Source organism: Nicotiana sylvestris, chromosome 8 (assembly GCF_000393655.2).
Source record: "Nicotiana sylvestris chromosome 8, ASM39365v2, whole genome shotgun sequence".
Lineage (NCBI taxonomy): Eukaryota > Viridiplantae > Streptophyta > Magnoliopsida > Solanales > Solanaceae > Nicotiana > Nicotiana sylvestris.
Genome location: NC_091064.1, coordinates 184,146,906 through 184,167,772, shown reverse-complemented (window position 1 = coordinate 184,167,772; position 20,867 = coordinate 184,146,906). Strand labels below are relative to the sequence as shown.

Here is a 20,867-nt window from a genome sequence, read left to right as displayed (position 1 = left end):
TTGCAACTTACCCGAACCTCATTCTAAAATTGGGATGACTCTAACAGAAAAGAAGTCACACGAAGTGCACGCTTCCCAGATGATTTAGAAGACTCAGAGAGAAGAGGGTTTTGAAACAGTTTATATATAGTTCAAGCAATATCAAAGCGGTAAAAAGAAACAATTAGCATATTAGGCTCAAACACGTAAAAATCAGATAATAAATAAAATCAACTATAACAGTTATTCTAAACTCGAATTCTCAACCCTGAACCAATGATTCTGGGTTCTTTTTCCCAACAGAGTTGCCTGAGCTGTCACACCTTCTTTTCTACCCGAAAGGGGTATATAAGGGGAGTTTTTCCAATTAAAGTGACACTAATCAAAATGGGATTATTTATTTATTCAGAGTCACCACTTGGAATAATTTATGGCGTCCCAAGTCACTGGTTTATTTTAAATCCCAAATCGAGGAAGATTTGACTTTATTTAAAAGTCTGCGAAACCAGAAAACTAGGTAAGGAATTCTGTTAATTCGGGAGAAGGTGTTAGGCATTTCCGGGTTTCGTAGTTTTAGCACGGTTGCTTAACTATTAATAATTGGCCTAATTATCTGATTCATTACTTGTTTTAAACCAATTGTGTATTTTTAACTTATTACCGCTTTTAATTATTTTAACCCTTTTTAGGTTTTATGGAATTATTACTTGAACAAGTTACGATTGTCATACACTTGTCATTTTGGAACACACCGCAAACCACGCTACATGAAATGCACCCGCGATTCGCGATATGTTTATTTTTATTATTGTTCAAAGTTGTTATGATCGGGTCACATAAAATGCACACCCGATTTTGGGGATTAGGTATAATAACTATGTCATGGGAACCGTACCCATAGTCACGACAATTTAATTTTGCGCCTAAAGCAAACTACGATGTTCAAATTATTTCCTAAGCTATTTTGATTGTTATATAAGTCTAAAGCAGCGTCTAATGATAAAAGGTATTAACTACTTAATGAAAGCATGGTTTTAAAGGTTATAAGCCGAAGATAAAATGAAGCAGTCCAATTGGGCTATTTGGCAAAGGCAGGCCCAGTCGCTTCTTTGGAATGACTAGGCCCATTACGAGTTTGAGTTTAATATCAATGAGATTTATCCAAAATATATATTTATCCAAAGGTTTGAAATCAATTCATTTCAAGGCAAAACTAGAATATGATTCGAGTTCTGAAACTCCTTACACTACGCATGATTTCGAATACATAAAAGGAATAAATTAGTGCTAACGTTGAAAAGGAAACCCATAGTTGGAGTCAAGTTATTGGACTTAATACCCAGGCCCAACGACTTAAGCTCAAACTCATTTGAAACCATTTTCTTAACTGGGCCAGTTTGTGAGTCTGGCTCAATCTGAATTGCAGAAGCTGGCATTCAACTTTAAACATCTGGCCCATAACTTTATCCATTGCAACATTGTGCTTACATTTATAAAAATACAATAACAAAATAATTATCTAATAAATTTCTAACAGCAGTGGTTTTAATCACAATACATGAATTCAGAACTTAATTGATTGCAGTGCATCAGATAAGAATAAAGCTATCAAAAATCAGAACGTTACATTATGGCCCATTAATACATAAACTATTATATTAATAACTAATCTACTACATTAGAATTCTAGGAGAAGAATACCTCAACTAATTCTATTACAATATTTAGTAAAATTGACAGCCTAGTGAACTCTTGCCCCTTTTTTGGATATAGTTGATCCAATCAAAAGTTCAGTTCACCACATGGAGCCCTCAACTTCAGCATAATAACAACAAAACAAATTTCAGTTTTTGGCTTTCAAAATATGTTGATTTGGCCAACTAGGGGCCAAATTCACAAGTTATAGCCCATAGGCCACATGACCTCAAACAAAACACTATGTAATTATCATTGTGCAGAAGAAGAAAGAAAAACAAATTCAGTAATCAAAGTTTCAGAATCAGCATAGAATTGTAACTAAAAAAATTCAAATTTAGTCATTTTTAAGAGGGAACTACAGGTATCGTTATACCAAACAAGGTATTCATACTAGTTCATTTCTACTCTTAAACTCATATAGCAACAAATTAACTAGATGTATAACAAAGTAATCAATTACTACATAAAAGAACACTCATTCATTACATATAATTTGCAATTTATGATCTTATAACATTCAAACAAAATAGTACATCAAGAGAGAGATGAAATCGGTACCTTAACAAGTAAAAAAGACAACAGGAAAACAAGTGAAAATGCTGGCTGAAAACTTAGAAATGGAGCAACAACCAAAACCAAACAACAACAGTAGAAACCAGCCCAGAAAACCAAGAACTAGCACTCAAACTTCTCGAAAAATAGAGTATCAGAAAAACTAGCCTAGAAATCTAACTAGAAAACTGAAATTTTTTGCCAGAAAAAGTTTCAGGGATTTTTCTTTGTATTCTGAAATTTTTAGGTCAAGATATGCTCATCCAATGCCTGTCCAGAATGAAGGAATAACTTTCCTTTTATAGGGTATGCCAAAATAGTATCAAAATGGTATATTCTACCCCAAATTCCTTAAGTGTCAGATAGTACATCATATTTGGACAGTTGTCTATCCTTTTTCAGCCCAATTATAGCATTTTTCATACTGGAAATGGGGACAGCTGTACAGATGCTAGAACCTTCTGAGTTTTACTTAATGTAAAATCCAATTTTACCCTTTCAAGTATTGATTATTTCAATTCTAACCAATTCTGACCTAAATTCTGATTTCAAAACCCTTGTGGAACCTCCTAGAACAATCTAGAAGATTCCAGCAGTGAACTTCCTAACATTGTTTTCAATTGTATCCTTAAAAGCTTTGATTATCAATTAAACTTAGAATTAACTGGACCTTAAACCAAACAGCGTAGTCTATTAGTGAATTAAATGATTAATCTAATCAAACCTTACACAGAATTATATTCAAACAAGCAAACATAGTAAAACAGTAAACCAAACGAAGAACTAAAATGAAGATGTAATGAAATCCCAAAAATTAACCTAATTAATCTATGAATGATAAAGTCGAAAAAACTAACAACTAAGCTGATTTTTCTCTAACAGTTAACCTGCTTGGAACAATTTTAATTCTAGCCTAACAGTAAACTAATTTACTTATACAGAAACGAACTAAATTAACTTATGATTATACACATGCAAACATTAGGGAAACAATAATAAAGAAACAAGGAAAAGGTTAGAAAAAATATACCAAGAAGGGTCTGGCAAGTCGGAACTCCTTCGATTTAGCTCAAAATATGCTAATCAACCGTTCTTATTGAGAACGATTGATTAGCATAGTTTTTCAACTAAGTCGAGTTTGGAAACAATCCGAAGAAATTTAAAAAAAATAGAACTAGGGTTTCTAATTCTTCGTAGATTTAGGATTCGATGAATTCGATGGGGATTTTTGGGAAATCAAGGGTAGGATAGTGGTGAGGGAAGGTTGAAGGTCATCCGGTGTGATTTTGGGGTTGTTTGGACGACTTAGAGTTTTGGGTATAAGTGTCATATTTGAAATTGGTGGAATTTAGTGGGGTTTTTGGTGAAAAGGTTGGTGGATTAGTGAAGAAGGGAGGCTAGGGATTACAGAGTGTGAATTTGAGGCGGTTTGGAGGTACTCCACCGCCATAAGGCAATTTTCAGGCGGCGGAGAGAGGCAGAGCCGGCGAGGGGTGAGAGGGCGGCTAGGGTTTTGATCTTTGGGGTTGAGAGACGAAGAAGTGAATTGGGTTTTCGGGTTTGGGGGTGTCTTCAGACAGTTTTAAATGGGGGGACGTTAGTTCCCAGCCGTTGGATCATGGAAGATCAACGGCTGGGATCTTGGGACCGGATCGGCTAGGGGTTATGGGAATTGGGCTGGGGTTTAAAATTAATTTGGGCCATTTTAGGAATTGGCCGAAATTTAAAAGAAACAAGACCAAAAATATATTTTTCATATTTTCTTTTTCTTTGTTTTTTCCTTTTTTTTTCTTTTCTTTAATTAATTAAAGTCCTAAATTAATCTAATCAATAAAATCAAACTAATTATCTATTTATAATTTTTACAAAATTAATTAATCCTAGATTAATGAAGAGAAAATTACTAATCTAATATTAAGAGCTAAAAATGTAAAATGGACAATATTTTTTGTGATTTTTCATTTTAATAAAGTAATTAATTAACCAATTAATCCTAAAATATGAACACAAAATCTAATATGCAATGCATGAAATTTTTGACATTTTTGGGGCATTTTTAATGATTTTAACAAAATTAAACGTGCACAAAAATGCAAACAATTAATAAAATCCTACAAAAATTCTATAAAATTGAAAACAATTTGCAAAAAATCTATTTCTTTAATTTTGTAGGAGTATTGTTTAGTAGGGCAAAAATCACATGCTCACAACGTCGGAATTATCAGGGACTCTAAAAGATTTGGGAACCCCGTAATCATCGTCTTCACCATTCCCCTATTTATCTGATTGGGTCGTGGTTGGTGTCGATAATTGCTATTTAGCTTCCTGCTTTGTATCCGAACTCGGTTCCTTTGGTGTCGTCGATGTTGATACTGGAATCACTTCTTCGACTGCAAACATTTCCTTTGCAACCGGTTGCTCCCCATAGATCGTCTTAATCCCTCCTCGCGTTGGGAATTTTAACATTTGGTGAAGAGCCAAGGGTACTGCCCTCATGTTGTGGATCCGTGGCCTTCTAAACAGGGCAGTTTACCTCATGTCTCATTCGATCACATAAAACTTGGTTTCCTGGATGGTCCCGGTGGCATTTACTGGTAACGTTATTTCTCCCTTAATAGTTTCACATGCCATGTTGAATCCTTTTAGAACTCGGGTTGCAAGCATGATTTGGTCTTGTAGGCCGAGCTGTTCTATGACCCTCGATCGAATGATGTTGGCCGAGCTACCTAGATAAATTAACACACGTTTAACTCGAGATTTATCCATCAGTAGCTATTACCAGTGCATCATCATAGGGCTGCACGATTCCTTCCGCGTCCTCGTCGCTGAAAGACAAGGTTCCTTCGGGTATGTAATCTCGAGTTCGTTTTTCCCTTGTGATGGATACTTTGATGCGCTTTAACATCGGTCTTATAGGAACATCGATCCCTCTGATGATCATGTGAATGACGTGTTGAGGTTCTTCTTGCTCGGTTTGTTTATTAGAATCCCTATTTCTAAAATGATTTTTGGCTCGGTCACTCAAGAATTCTCGAAGATGCCCGTTGTTGAATAACCAGGCTACCTCCTCCCTCAACTATCGGAAATCCTTCGTTCTGTGGCCATGAGTGCCATGATATTTGCATATCTGGTTTAATCCCTTTGGGTTGGGTCGTACTGTAGAGGTCGAGGCTATTTGGTATCTTTGATGCGTTTGATAGCCGATACGATGGCAGCAGCATCAACGTTAAAGTTATATTCCGATAACCTTGGTGCTTCTTTAGGTCTGATAGGCCTGTCGAAACCGTTCTTGTTCATGAGTCCCCGGCTACTCAGACCTCGGTCATTTCTCCTTTCATTTCGCATAGAACTCCATCCGAACCCACTACTTCTTCGTTCCTCATTGAACGGCTGATACCGATCCATGTTCGGCCTTGGTTCACGATCGATATCTCTCTTAACTCTGTCGATGGGTCTAACAGGATAAACGGATCTGGAAGGAGCCCCTAGTTGATCATCTTCGATTTTGATCTTCGATTGATACCGATTATGCATATCAGCCCAAGTGACAGCCGAATATTCTATCAGATTCTGCTTCAATTGCTATGAAGCCACCGAACTGCGAACATTGAGTCCTTGGGTAAAAGTTTGAATGGCCCAATCATCAGCGATCGGTGGCAGGTCCATCCGTTCCATTTGAAAACGAGACACGAACTCTTTGAGCATTTCATTATCCTTTTTCCTTATTTTGAAGAGGTCTGACTTCCTAGTTTCGACCTTGATAGCCCCAGTGTGTGCTTTCACAAAGGAGTCTGCAAGCATAGCAAATAAGTCAATATAATTAGGAGGTAAGCTGTGATACCATATCATAGCTCCCTTTGACAAGGTTTCTCTGAATTTCTTCAGCAAGACAGACTCGATCTCATCATCCTCCAAGTCGTTTCTTTTGATGGTGTACGTGTATGAAGTGACATGCTCATTTGGGTCAGTCGTCTTGTTGTACTTAGGAATCTCGGGCATATAGAATTTTTAGGGATCGGATTTGGAGCCGCACTCGGAGGGAAAGGTTTTTGTACAAACTTCTTGGAATCCAAGACTTTCAGCATCGGCGGCGCTCCTGGGATCTAGTCGACCCTGGAGTTGTAGGTTTCCACCTTTTTGTCGCTTGCTTAGATTTTTTTTTCTCCCCCGATTCTATCCGTTTGTCAGCTCCTCGAGCATTTTTATGATCTCGTGGTTAGTACCTGACTCGTTCCCACTCGGCCTCTCCGCGACTGGTTCTCCCCTGCGGGTGATTTTCCGGGACAAATCGGGTTCAATTCTGCTCAGTGTGCGGTTTTGGTTTTGCAACTAAGCTATCGTCACCTGTTGAGCCTATAATATTTCGAAGATCATCCGTAGATTGATTCCGTCTCCTCCATTATTTTGAGTATTCTGCGTCGTCGATCGGGTTCCACCACGGATGCTATTCACGGGGTCGGTAGGCAGGTTTGTGTCGATAGCCATATGCGAGTTGGCATCCAACGGGTCCGCGACTGGAATTCCAATGGGATCTACGGGCGGTACCTCGTTAGCGGGTGCTATGTTGTTATTTTCACCATGGGGACCGGACTCATTGTCAGCAAGTAGGAGTGCCAATTGTGAATTTGACATTTTGAGCTTTAACCTGAAATTAGAGACACTTCAAAGAACAAGTGTAAAATAGTATGTGTTATGGAAATTTGTATCAAATAATCACTATTATCTTTAGCCCCGTGGTGGGCGCCAAACTGTTTATCCGCAAAATCGGATAACAATTGAATTTATAAGTGATTTTAAGGATACGTGGATTAAATTGACACAAAGCGATATATTGAATTACAATTGAAATAAAGTGCGATAAAGTGAATTCGAATCACACGAATCGAGCGATAATAGCCTTGGAGAGTGAAACACCCTTGAAGAGAATGCACTTTGATCAGAATAAAAACACAATTGAATAAGAACTTTTAGAGAGAAAATAAAAGTATATTGCTTTGGGATGCGTGTTACGATGTCTTTACAACTAATCAGACCCTCTTTATATAGTCGGGGAGTCCTACTTTAGGTACAACTCTATAAAAGGTAAAAAAATCTCATGCTTTGCTAATTAACCGGTTTCTCATTAATACATGCCGAGATTCCTGCCGTGATATCCGACCGGTTACGGATATTTTGGCCTTCCGATATTTGGTCCGACAATGTTTCCTCGAGCTCATTCGGAGTCGGGGTCGATTCCGGGGTCATGAACTCGATGATCTCGAAGGCGGGTGTTCTCACCTCGTACCGTGGTTCGATGGAACCCAGGGTCGATCTTCAATGGGGAAGTTCTTATTATTTAGGTTAGTTAGGTATTTCCATTTCAAAAAAAAAAGTAAAAAATAAAAATTGGAACATTTCAATCCCGATCTATCATAGATGAGCCCGATTTCGACCGTATACAACATGCTAGCTAGTGCATGTGATAGAACCAACACCAACTAATAACAAATAGAGCACAAACCATACTGCATTGCGACCATTACGGATATAGCAACATGGTTTGAAAATAGATTCACCTTGTTGACTCTGTGTATCAACAGAGATAATCATTTAATTAGCATCAACAACGACAACAATAACAAAAAAAATCTAGTGTAATCCTACAAATGGAATTTGGGGAGGCTAGTGTGTACGCAAATTTTATCACTACCTTAAAGGTAGAGAGTATGTTTCCGATAGACTTTCGGCTCAAGAGACCATTTAATCGGCATCAATTCCAACAATTTATATAGGCCAAATACATCGACAACCCCTCAAACTTGATAGAATATTTCATTTTGTTTACAATTTTTATTAAATTTAATAGTTAGAGTTTGTTAAGTATGTAACACAGATCAAAGTGCTCATTCTTGGAAAACTTAGAGAACCAAGACGACTCAGAAATATATTTAAGGGTCGAGCAACCTAGTATTTTAACCCTTTTTTTAGCCAACTAGGATGTGGAACTTGGGTTTTGTTATAACTCGGCTCTGGAATCGTATGGTACTAGCAACCTAAGAACCAGATGAAAATAGCAATATTAATAACCAGTAACAAGGACAAGGTACTTGAAAATACATTATACGAGGTTAAATTTGAAAATTGTTACCATTATATATAGACAAATATTTTGCCCCACCATACCGGCTCTCCCTCAAAATATGAATGACATGCAATCACATAACATCAGTGGAGAGAGCACAAAACCATACATTCTGAAAAAATGCATTGCCCTTTTGCTTTCATGTGCCTCTTCAACTTACAAATTCAAGCAAGTACATGCATTTTCCATCAGACGTGGCATCCCTTTGTCAAGCCCAGAAATGGGCAAGTACTTGATTTTCTCTCTAGTTTCCCTTTCAGGTCCAATGCGTTACGCCCAGAAAATCTTTTATCAAATTCAATTTCCAAATATCTTTACTTGGAATACAATGATTAGAGGTTATGCTGAGAGTGAAAACCCGTATCCAGCTATTGAAATACACAATGAAATGTGTGTGAATTCTGTTGCACCTGATACACATACATACCCTTTTGTGTTAAAAGCTATTGCGAAAGTGATTGATGTTAGGGAAGGAGAAAAAGTGCATTGCGTTACGATTAGAAATGGGTTTGAATCGTTGGTGTTTGTTCAGAATTCTTTGGTTCATTTTTATGGAGCTATTGGTCAAGCAGAGAATGCACATAAGGTGTTTGAGGAAATGTCTGACAAGAATCTTGTGGCGTGGAATTCAGTGATTAATGGGTATGCTTTGAATAGTCGACCTAATGAAACGTTGACCCTTTATAGGAGAATGGCTTTTGAGGGTGTTAAGCCTGATGGGTTTACTTTGGTTAGTTTGTTGACTGCTTCTGCTGAGCTTGGTGCTTTAGCTTTGGGTAGAAGGGCGCATGTGTTTATGTTGAAGGTGGGTTTGGATAAGAATTTGCATGCTGCAAATGCCCTTTTGGATCTTTATGCTAAATGTGGGAATGTAAAAGAGGCAGAGCAAATTTTTGATGAGTTGGAGGAGGATAGTGTAGTTTCTTGGACCTCTTTGATTGTAGGTTTGGCTGTTAACGGGTTTGGTGAGAGAGCACTTGAGCTTTTCAAGGAAATGGAAAGAAAAGGATTTGTTCCTACTGAGATCACATTTGTTGGGGTGTTATATGCCTGTAGCCATTGTGGTTTGGTGGACAAAGGCTTTGCTTACTTTGAAAGGATGCAAAAGGAGTTTGGAATTAAGCCGAAAATTGAACACTATGGCTGCATGGTTGATTTATTAGGAAGGGCTGGTTTAGTGGAAAAGGCGTACAAGTATATTACAGACATGCCATTGCAACCCAATGCGGTGATTTGGCGAACATTACTCGGTGCCTGCTCAATACATGGTCATTTAGCTCTAGCGGAGATGACCAGAAATCACCTTAAGCTGTTAGAACCTAAACATTCTGGAGATTATGTGCTCCTTTCGAACCTTTATGCAGCCGAAAGGCGATGGTCAGATGTGCATAAACTTAGGAGAACTATGCTTAAAGAAGGGGTAAAGAAAGTCCCCGGGCATAGTCTCGTTGAGTTGGGTAATCGTGTGCATGAATTTGTTATGGGAGATAGAACCCATCCTAAAACTGAGGCTATATATGCTATGCTTGCGGAAATGACTAGATTGTTGAGATTGGAAGGTTATGTCCCTCATACATCCAATGTGCTTGCTGACATAGAAGAAGAGGAGAAAGAGACTGCTTTGGCGTACCATAGTGAAAAAATTGCAATTGCATTTATGTTGATCAGTACACCACCTGGGACCTCTATTAGAATTGTGAAGAACTTAAGGGTCTGTGCTGATTGCCACCTTGCCATAAAACTAATATCGAAGGTCTATGATCGCGAGATAGTTGTTAGAGATCGTAGCCGGTTTCACCACTTCAACAATGGATCTTGCTCTTGTAAAGATTATTGGTAAAACGTAATTGTGGGATTGGAACTGGAACTTTGCATAAGTTGCTGAAATCAGAACGTGGCCTTTTGAAAATATCAAAATCGATGAAAACTACTGCATTCTGCTCAAGGAAAAGTTACCGGAAAAAAGACGCAAATATCTGGTCCGTTGCTTGATGGGCAGTTTGAAAACAATTAATGCAACTCTATGCTTTCTGTGGAAGAAATATTCCTCAACCCCTTCTACAGTGTTGTATGTATCATTTTAAGAGGATCATCCTCGGTGTCTATACAAGTCTTGAGAGGAGTAGCTACTTTTGTAATAACAAAAAGCGAGGTACCTGACCCTAAGCAAAAGGGATTCAATCTGATGAATAAGTCCTTCAGTTTCCCCAAACCCTTTAATAACTTCAGGTGATTGCACTTTCATTTCAGCTGGTAAGATTACATACTCATTATTCCTGCATAATCTGCTATATTTAAGATGTTAATACCCAGTTGACAGCTCATGTTCCACCTTGCTGAAGGTATAAATCAAGTATCTGATAGTTCTTCAAAAACCTGTTGATACACATTCCACTTCAAGTTGCCAGTTACCTACATGGATCCTCAAATTTTGTGCACAAAATAAAGAAATATCTTTTTAGTGTCTTTGAGGCCCCACATGCTCCCACAACAGCAAGCCACAAGGTCGGAACACAGACCCCTGAAGCTGAAATATCCAGATCTTTTTTGCTTTGTGGAAGAAGTTAAAGCAACTATTGCCTATTGTGGATCAGGAAGTGAATGGTATGTGATTTTAGAAAAAACTACTTTGACTTGGAAGTAACTAGCATGGATCAACTAATTCTGGAGTTGGGCAGATCAACACATTTTAGGAATCTCATGAATGGACCAGCAGTATTCCCGTCACAGTCAACCCATACTATAGAGTACTTAATGAGGGTGAATCTAGCTCTGCACAATGGCCATGGAATATGATCTGGAAACTATGGCTCAATACAAAGCTTCAGTTGATTGTTGATGCATGATGCATGTTTGACTAATGGCGGTATAGCTCTAGAAACCAGACAGAGATCATTCATGGGGTGGGCAAAATTTCTTGGTTTTTTATTTTGATGATTTCTGTTTGCTCCTCTTTTCTGTGTTGCAGAGAGAACCAATTACATTGTCCACTTTGAGTTCTCCAAGTAGCATTGCTCCATCATTGATTCCATCAAAATTGCTGATCCTCTTTTCGCTAGCCAACATTCTGCTGAAAGCTCCTATATTCCTATGGTTCTTGAAGCTCAACCCGTCTTCTGGCCAGATTATGCTAGCTTTACAGATGATGATACACCTGAAATCCCAAAAAGGTGGAAGGAATTTATTGTGAGGGGACGGAATTCAATTCTTTGATGTGCAACAGGAAACTCGTTGGGGCTATTTATTTCAATCAATGTGGCAGCTAATCCTAGTGTGAACATTTCCATTAATTCTGCCAGGGATAATTCCAGTCATGGCACACATCTAGCCTCCATTGCTGCTGGAAACTATGCTCAATCTGCTCCGTACTATGGATATGCCAAAGCAACAGCATGCGGAGTTGCTCCACATGCTATGCTGGCTGTTTACGAGGTGACCTGGACAGAAGGAAGCTATACTTCGAATTATCTTGCTGGTATGGATCAGGCTGTTGCAGATGGTGTTGACAGAATATCCATTTTGGTTAGGTACTGATTTACTCCATAATATGAAAAGATTCTATAGCAATTGCCTCTTTTGGTGCCATGCTGAAGGGGGTCTTAGTTTCTGCTGCAGCGAGAATGGTACCAGGCATGTTAATCTTAGGAGCCTGGCCTTCTACTGTATGTACAACTGGCAACTGTACCAGCATAGAATTAGAATATGAGTCCTTTCTTCAATCAGGCGTATCCATGTCCTCTCCTCATGCTACTGGAATTGCTGCCATGCCAAAAGTTGTGCAATCAGATTGGAGTCCATCAGCTATTAGGTGTGTTATGATGACCACCATGAAGGTGTGAACCATTTAGGCAGTACTTCAAACCCCCATTGTTGATGCGGCAACAATAGCCTAGCAACGCCATTAGGCATCGGAGCAGGACATGTTGATTCGAATCGTGCTGTGGATCCAGGATTATTAATATATGATGCTACTTCTCATGACTGTGTGAATCTTCTATGCTCCATGAAACCATTGCAAGATCATCAGTTAGCTACAACTGCTCAAATCCATCTTCTGATCTCAATTACCCATAATTTATTGCCTTATATGAGTATAGCCTAAAGAGGGAAACTTCCCTTGGGTGGTGGAAGTGCCCAAGAATTCTACAATATCAGTATCCTCACAAGTTGTCGTATTTTTTAATTTGAACTTTGTAATTTTTATTCCACTTACCTTTAATTTAGAAAATAAGAAAGAATATAGATACAGCAAGGTATGACAATTCAGACTTCATGGTAGTCTATTTAGCAACTTTATCTCGAATTAAATCTAGAGGGAGAAAGTCATCTGCAATTATGCCGACTTCTTTTTATTTATTTATCATTACAATTTGGCCAGCTTGTTATAAAAGTTACCTGTTGATAAATATAAAAACCTTTGTTTGTCGATGCACACAACTTAAAGAAGATTTAATTGGTGTGCCGAACGATTCTGCTATCGTTTTGCAATTAACCATAATTGTCCACTAAATTTCATATAACGATGAAGAAATCAGAATCATGTAGGAAAACAATCTAAACAGTCAACACCAAACAACGAATGCTAGAACTAATTTTTAATTGAACAAAAATATTAAAATATGGTAAAATACTTTTTTTAAATGAATCGCATTAAGTAAATTAGATAGAAGAGCGAATGGTCAAACCCAGCTTCTGTCATGGCACATTTTCAGTCAGCTTTTACAAGAAAATATCAAACAATGAAATTCAACTAATCATGAAACTGAAAGAACCATATGAAAAAAAAAAAGAAAAAAAAAAAAGAAGAAATGGCCAATAAATGATAAATGGAAACCAAAATTTGAGCATTGGTCAACCAAATAGCTGTGAATTTTATCATCGGCATCATCTCTTCTTGACAGAAATCAACCTAAAGATTCACATAACTGCAAATAGAACAAAAGACTATAAATCATGAATCTTGATTTTGATTGAAATAGCGACGAATACAAACAATTTGAATCACCAATGGCAATAGTTAGCAGAAAAAACTTATCTGCACCTGATGTTTATACCACTTCAATAAGTACGGGACATGTTTTTTTACATATATTGTTATCACAACCATCGTTAATTGATATACATTCCCGTGTCATTTTTATCATTTAACCCAGGCGTGGATAAGCTTCTTCATAGTTAACTTCAATAAATCAGTCAATGCAAAATGATTTTTTATCATATTCTCTGATTAATAGTAAAGAACTAACCTGTCAAAATAAGAATCAAAATAGGCAGACAAGTGATAACATGGCGAAAAGAACAAGGGGAACAAGAAAACCAAGTGTTTCAGCGAACATTTATATCTACTTCTATGCAAATTACAATATAGCTAGGAACTATAATCTGTTTCTTAAACTGAATCTATGAAGAAAATGACAAGGTGTACCTCATTAAAAATCTTCTAGTTCCCGCGGTTCCACAAGAATATAGAGAGGCTTTCCCTTTAGCCTGCTTTGACCCTGCAACGCAGAGAAAATCAGACGGAAAAAAAAAAGAAATAAAGAAATAACTTGCAAATTGTGCTGCACAAAGCAGATGATTCAGAGCTCAGACTGTATAAAATTAACTAGTACCCTGATCATGCTTGTTCCAATAAAAATGAAGTGATAAAAAACACTTATAGAAAATAAATGAGTGAGCTTATATTTGCCAAGGAATAAGTATCTCCAATTACTAAATATCCTAAATTCCGTTACAGAAAAAGAGAAGAAGTAAACTGAGCTTGTCTAGTTAGAGCATCTCAAGAGTTAAATTTGAACAGCAGTAGGGCAGATGTAGTATTTATGAGATTTGCAGATGAGATCTAGTTCCTGTAGGCAATAACTATTGCATGCCAAGGAAACCGGTAAGGATATTTATTTTCTTTTCAATCATAAAAAACTGAAAGAACAAATGCCAACAAAATGAGACTTATAAATAAAAAAATAAGACCCACTTTCAGTATAAAAAAAATAAAATAAAGACCAAGGAAATCCGCCTGGAGCCAACTGTTTGAACCAAATGCAGCCTTTGAAACTCAGGGATGATGGGCTCGCCCCTCTACCCTTCACTTAAATACCAAAGTTAGTTCGCTTGGGGCACGCTCGAACATGTGACCTAAAACACAAGTCCCTCAACCTTTGCCATCTGAGCTAACCCCGGGGGCCCTACTTTTAGTAGTTCTTTTGGACTTTTTTCTATCATTTTTATGTAACTTGTAGCAAAATTCATAAAAAACACACGAAAGCCTAAAAACAGTTACTTTCCTTCAACAAAGGTTTGCATTGATTAACAACTTGTTTCAAGTCCTAAAAATATGAGAATTTTAAATAAACAAAGCAAAGTCAAAGAGAATGATAAACAAGCACTACCTTGACCTCTGGCACTCCGATAACGCAACCACATTCAACCACTTCAGCCCCCATCCGTTCTACATTGTAGCATAGAAAACATCATTAGCCGAGCCCAAGAACGAAGGAACCATGAGAATCACAGAAATTACCTAGAAGTTTAATTGCAGCAGAGAGCGTTCCACCGGTAGCTACCAAATCGTCAAGTATGACTGCTTTGTCCCCTTGCTGTACAGCTCCAACATGCATCTCCAAACAATCTTTCCCATACTCCAGTTCATATGATTCTGCAATTACCTTACCTGTCCAGTGTTGTCAATGTTGAGATAAGACTTTCCAAAAATAGTAGTCAAGCATTAATAAGGTTTCCTTTTCAAGACCAACCTTTAAAGCAATCTTCTAAGGATGGTTTCCATATCTGGACCATACTCCAAGATGGAATGGGCAGCATGGAAGCAGAGCCCAATAGCATGTAAAAGATATTATGCATGATATTAAATATACGGTCAGCGACAATCCTACATGAAATTAGTTTGTTTAATCAACTACTTCGGGGAGCCTTGGCGTAACTGGTAAAGTAACTGTCATGGGTTCGAAGCATGGAAATAGCCTCTTGCACAAATGCAAGGTAAGACTGTGTATGATAGACCCTTGTGGTCCGGCCCTTCCCTGTATCCCACGCATAGCGGAAGCTTAATGCATTGGACTACCCTTTTTTAATCAACTACTTAAGTTGATCCATTTCTTATCCTGTTCTCTTTGATAAATCTTCTCATCTGACGAACAAAAGATGAATCACAAGATACTGACTCTGACTTTGATAGTTAAGATGGATCCGAGAGCGAAATTCTAACATTAACATGAAATTTTCACAACATTTCCACCAGAAAAATGAGATGCATTACTGATAATTAAGTGCTCCTCATAATGAAAAGAAGTTCTAATTTCTAATGAATATTTAGAAAATCAATCTAAGAATACCTGGCAATTTTCCTGGCTTGCGTAAAGGAACAAACTTTGCACCAATGGCTAGAGCTACAGATGGACCAAACATGAACCCTCTAGCTTCAATTCCTATCAAGTAATTTGGCCATTAATGAAAAATGAGGAAAAGAAATTAAAAAGTTTGCAAATTAGTAAGGGTGAAGAACAATTTTTCCTGATATCCTAACATTATGGAAAACACTATCATACTACAATTAAATAATTCTGACCAAATGCACTGTATCACCAAAAAAAAACAATTAACTGTCTCTCTCATTGAATAAAATATTTTAGAACTCAGGAAAAATCCAAAATTACTTGGTCATTACACTCAAAGATAATTGCATTTTGCCATATAAAAAATTAGGCAGGTGCTTAAATACACTTCAATACAGCTTCCAAATTAATCCAACACAAGTAATTTATGCTTTAAAAAATGTATTCCACACCAAACATATCAAATGTGGGTGAAATTTCCTTAAAAAAAGATTCTGTATTTTAATGTGGAATAATGACCTAATCTTCAATGATTAATAAAAAAGGACCAAAAACAAGGAGAAATAACCTGAAATTTTTCAGTGAAATTAATACAGTGAAAGAAAAAATATTTCCTTTGCATACACAGGAAAAAACAGATACAAATTCTAATAGTTAAAAAGTGAAAGAAGAGATTTACCAGCAACAACAGAGATGTCCATTTCTTTGTACCTATCAACAAATATGTCCACTGTGTCTTTAAATACCTTATGATTCAACAACAAAGTTGTAATATCCTGAAACATTATTCCTGCAAAAACAAGGAAAAAATAGTATTAAAAAAAAAAGACATGCATCCCGCACTTACACAGGGTTCGAAGGTCCAAGGAAGGACCGCACCTCGAGTGTATGTGATGTAATGCTTACATTAGTGGCGGCTTCAGAGACGGAGCCAATGTTGAGTATATGGGTTCCAGAATCTAGAACACGATAAGTTACTGGGTTCGGGATAGATTTTTTTACATATTAATTAAATTTTTTAAGATAAATACAGGACTTTGAGCTGCAGGGTTCTACCGAACGCATAGAACCAGTAGCGAGACCTGTGGCTCCCCGACTGACGGGATAACCCGTGACTTATAGATCATATCGAGACAATTTTAACCTCAGTAGCAAGACCTGTGGCTCCCCCGCTGACTACGGGTATAACCTGCGACTTATAAACCATACAAAGATAATTTTAGCCCCAGTAGCAAGACATGTGGCGCTCCCCCACGGACGGAGATAACCCGTGACTTATAGACTAGACAATTTTGACGTAGCTACGATGCTCCTCTTCCTTTCCCATGAAAAGAAAAAGGGGTCAAAATGCAGGTAGAAAAATGAAAACTACCTGGTTTAGGGAAATCAGGAACAACTCTAATGGCTTCAGAAATGCCCTGAAGCCTAGAATCTCCTTTGAGTCCATTTTCAGCAGCAAACATCTTCTTGAAATTCTTGATTATTATTTTTCTATGTGAGAAATTAATTGGTCTGTGTTTCTCTCTGTATATATAAGACTAGAGGAAGAGGAGGGAATTGATCTGAAGTTTGTTTAATAGTCAGGAGAAGCAGTGTACTTTCTCACTCTTCAATGTCTTTTAGGAAGGTTTGGTTTGGTATGCTCTTCACTTTGTTACTTCCAACAAGAATAGAGTAGTTGGTTCTTAAATTGCATTTCTTTTCCCTCTCAAAGTAACATAATAATAATAATAATAATAAAAGGATTAAATCTTTCTCTCTTCTTTTTCTCTCTCTCTTTCTATATTTGGTGGTGTGCATCACACACAAGTGGTTAAATACGGGTAAGGCTGCGTACATTCTATCCTTCCCAGACCTTACTTGTGGGATTTATTGGATTGTTGTTGTTGTTGTGAGATATACAGTCAAATCTCTCTATATGTATGATGGGACAAAGACTCGGGTTAGGACAGTAGGAGGCGACTCTGAGAATTTTTTCCGGTTGTTATGGGGTTACACCAAGGTTCTGCGCTCAGTCCGTTCCTATTCGCCCTGGTGATGGACACGTTAACACATCACATTCAAGGGGATGTGCCATGGTGCATGTTATTCGCTGATGACATAGTTTTGATTGATGAGTCGCGAACCGGTGTTAACGAGAGGTTGGAGGTTTAGAGACAAGCTCTTGAATCTAAGGGTTTCAAGCTTAGCAGGACACAGATGGAATACCTAGAGTGTAAGTTCAGCGCTGAGCAGAGGGAAGTGGGCATGGATGTGAGGCTTGAATCACAGGTCATCCCGAGTAAAGACAGCTTCAAGTACCTTGGGTCGGTTATCCAGGGGGGAAGGGAGATCGACGAGGATGTTACATATTGTATTGGGTAGATGGATGAAGTGGAGGTTAGCATCTGGAGTATCGTGTGACAAGAGAGTGTCACTGATACTCAAAGGTAAGTTCTATAAAGCGGTGGTTAGGCCGGCCATGATGCATGGGGCTGAGTGTTGGCCGGTTAAGAAATCACATACCCGAAAGATGAAGGTAGCAGAAATGAGGATGTTGAGGTGGATGTGCGGGCATATTAGGATGGATAAGATTAGGAATGATGATATTCGGGAGAAGGTGTGCGTGGCTTCCATTGATGACAAGATGCGGGAAGCAAGGCTCGGATGGTTGGGGCATGTTTAGAGGAGAAGCCCAGATGCTCCGCTAGGGAGGTGCGAACGGCTGGTTGTGGAGGGCACGAAAAGAGGTAGGGGACAGCCTAAGAAGTATTGGGGGAAGGTGATTAGGCAGGATATCGCGAGTCTTCAGATTTTCGAGGACATGACACTTGATAGGAACATATGGAGGTCGAGTATTAGGGTTGCAGGTTATAAGGTAGTTGAGTCTTGTCTTGTGCCATAACTTTGGGTGACTAGTTTGGTAGGAATACTAGTTTGCTTTTTCTTTGTATCATTTTTCTTAATTTCATGTTGTTCCTATTTTTCGTATTTTTTTCATATTATATTTGTGGTGTTACTAATATTATCTTCTTTTGCCTTTTTGTCTTCTTGAGCCGAGGGTCTTTCGGAAACAACCTCTCTACTCCTTCGGGGTAGGGGTAAGGTCTGCGTACACACTACCTTCCTCAGACCCCACTAGTGGGATTTCACTGGGTCGTTGTTGTTGTTGTACATACTTGTTTTTAGTTTTATGACCCTACTTCTTTTTTTACACATGAGAGATTTAGTTTTACAGATAAGAGATCTGAAAAGGACATTTTCTTAAATTCAAAATTGTAAAAGGGCATGATGTACAAATAGCATTTTATAATAAACCTTGGCATTTTTAAAGAATTTTGGGAGAGGAGGTTTTGAAGGACATATTTGTCATTTCATTATTTTATCAAGAGATTAGCTAATTCCAGTATTATTATTCCACATAGCATGCGATAGAATATTCTCATATTTTATTCTTGATTTATTTTCTTATTCCTAAAATCGGACAACTCCTGAGGGTCGTTGTTTGGTCACCAGGATAATGATATACTAATCACGAGATAGAATATAAGATTATATTTATCTTATGTTAGATTATGGTACTAGCTAATAGTCGGATAAATTTTATGCTAAAATATTGGAATTAATTATTCCATATAGAAGGTGGGATAAATAATCCATAACAAAATGTTTAACGTTTATATATCGAAAGCGTAAAAAATATTTATATGATTAAATTACTTAGTATAAATATATTATAGGTAATTTTTACGATAAAAATCAACTGAAAACCAGGTAAAGAATAAAAATATTAACTTCCTAGTTATAATGGATTAAACTATTAATTGTAGGAATTTTTTTATAATATTAGTATAGTAGAAATTAAATTGAATGGTTATTATAATATTGTTGATTTGTGTTGGCCAAAACAAAACAGAGGACTCCCAAGACTGACACAAAAAAGCTGGACCAAAGTAGCAAGATACATGGAAAAGAAAGATCATCAGGTTAAAAAGAAATACTATGCACAACTTTTTACACAATTTATCAATATATTGTGTTTAAATTAATCCTAGAAAGAAATGTCACTCATTCTCAGGAAACTTCTGACATCTGAGCATGTTTGAGTTACTAGGACGCGGGTTGACCAGTTTTTTCAGAAATGTGTTTAAAGAAATTTATTGGAAATATAGTTTTTACACATTATTTTGTTAGAAAAATGGTGTACTAGTATTTGTTTCAATAGTTATATTTAAAGTTAAAATGATTTGTTTAAATAGTTATGCTATTTTTTATCTTCTAAGCATCACACTCTTTTAAATACTACTATTATTAAAGACAATATTAAATTATTAGGACAAAAAAATTCTAGGTATTTAAATGCACAATTTTTTAAGAAAATATCAATAATAAAGTGCGTCGTACAAAATGGTTGGAAGGATTACTATTCCCTCCGCTCACTTTTAGTTGTCCACTATACTAAGAACTCGTTTGGCCATAGAAAAAAATTCACTTTTTTCGATTTTTTTTTTTACTTTTTTTCGGAACCTGTGTTTGGCCGTAATTTTTCAATTTTCACTTTGAAGATGAATTTTGAAATTTTTCGAAAATTTGATAAACTTCAAAAAGTTATTTTTCGAAATTTTTACTTAGATCACTCACAAAAATTCAAAAAACAACCCAAAATTATATTCGTGTCCAAACACAACTCTAATTTTCAAATATTATTTTCACTTAAAAAAATTATTTTTTTCCAAATTTTACAATTCTTATGTCCAAACGTCCACTAAAATACATTTTCACTTTCGGTGTACACTATACTAAATCAAGATAAAGACAATTTTTTCTTTTATATTTCACCCTTATTATTAATTATTCATTTCCAAATCACTTCTAAAGACTTTTGAAAATGCTAAGGGTAAATTTTAAAATAAATACTTGAGAACGAGTGAGTATTTGAGAGTTGAGACAAACTGAATTCACTAAATCATTCAAGTTGGGAATTAGGAGACAAACATACATTATGGTATGGATCGTAATTAAGGAGTCAGTTATGTGAGGTAGACATAATACGAGGACTATGGTCTATGAGTTAACATAATCAACGTGAATGGTTGATAATAATAAATAGAGAATAAATTATTAGAAATCTAAATTAGGGCATCTCCAACCTTTACCTCATTTTTTATCTCAAAAATGGGGATTTCTCC

General features: G+C 36.9%; 2 protein-coding genes across 4 annotated transcripts; one reads left to right on the top strand and one right to left on the bottom strand.

Annotated features, from left to right (window-relative positions):
- Positions 1 to 8,285: 8,285 nt before the first annotated feature.
- LOC104236040 (pentatricopeptide repeat-containing protein At4g21065) lies at positions 8,286 to 13,277 on the top strand. Of its 3 annotated transcripts, none has more exons than XM_009789882.2 (2): positions 8,286 to 10,603; positions 10,693 to 13,277. In XM_009789882.2, exon 1 carries the CDS (start codon positions 8,409 to 8,411, stop codon positions 10,188 to 10,190), a length of 1,782 nt encoding a protein of 593 aa, XP_009788184.1. In that variant the 5' UTR covers positions 8,286 to 8,408; the 3' UTR covers positions 10,191 to 10,603; positions 10,693 to 13,277. The 3 variants fall into 3 exon arrangements, with proteins under 3 accessions (XP_009788184.1, XP_009788185.1, XP_009788186.1); XM_009789883.2 differs by having other exon boundaries at positions 8,286 to 10,954; positions 11,029 to 13,277; XM_009789884.2 differs by having other exon boundaries at positions 8,286 to 11,216; positions 11,319 to 13,277.
- Positions 12,969 to 17,365, bottom strand: LOC104236039 (adenine phosphoribosyltransferase 5). Its single transcript, XM_009789881.2, has 7 exons — positions 17,072 to 17,365; positions 16,379 to 16,489; positions 15,700 to 15,792; positions 14,871 to 15,020; positions 14,740 to 14,798; positions 13,776 to 13,848; positions 12,969 to 13,275 (listed from the first exon to the last, which is right to left on the bottom strand). Exons 1-6 carry the CDS (start codon positions 17,160 to 17,162, stop codon positions 13,780 to 13,782), a joined length of 573 nt encoding a protein of 190 aa, XP_009788183.1. The 5' UTR covers positions 17,163 to 17,365; the 3' UTR covers positions 12,969 to 13,275; positions 13,776 to 13,779.
- Positions 17,366 to 20,867: the final 3,502 nt, after the last annotated feature.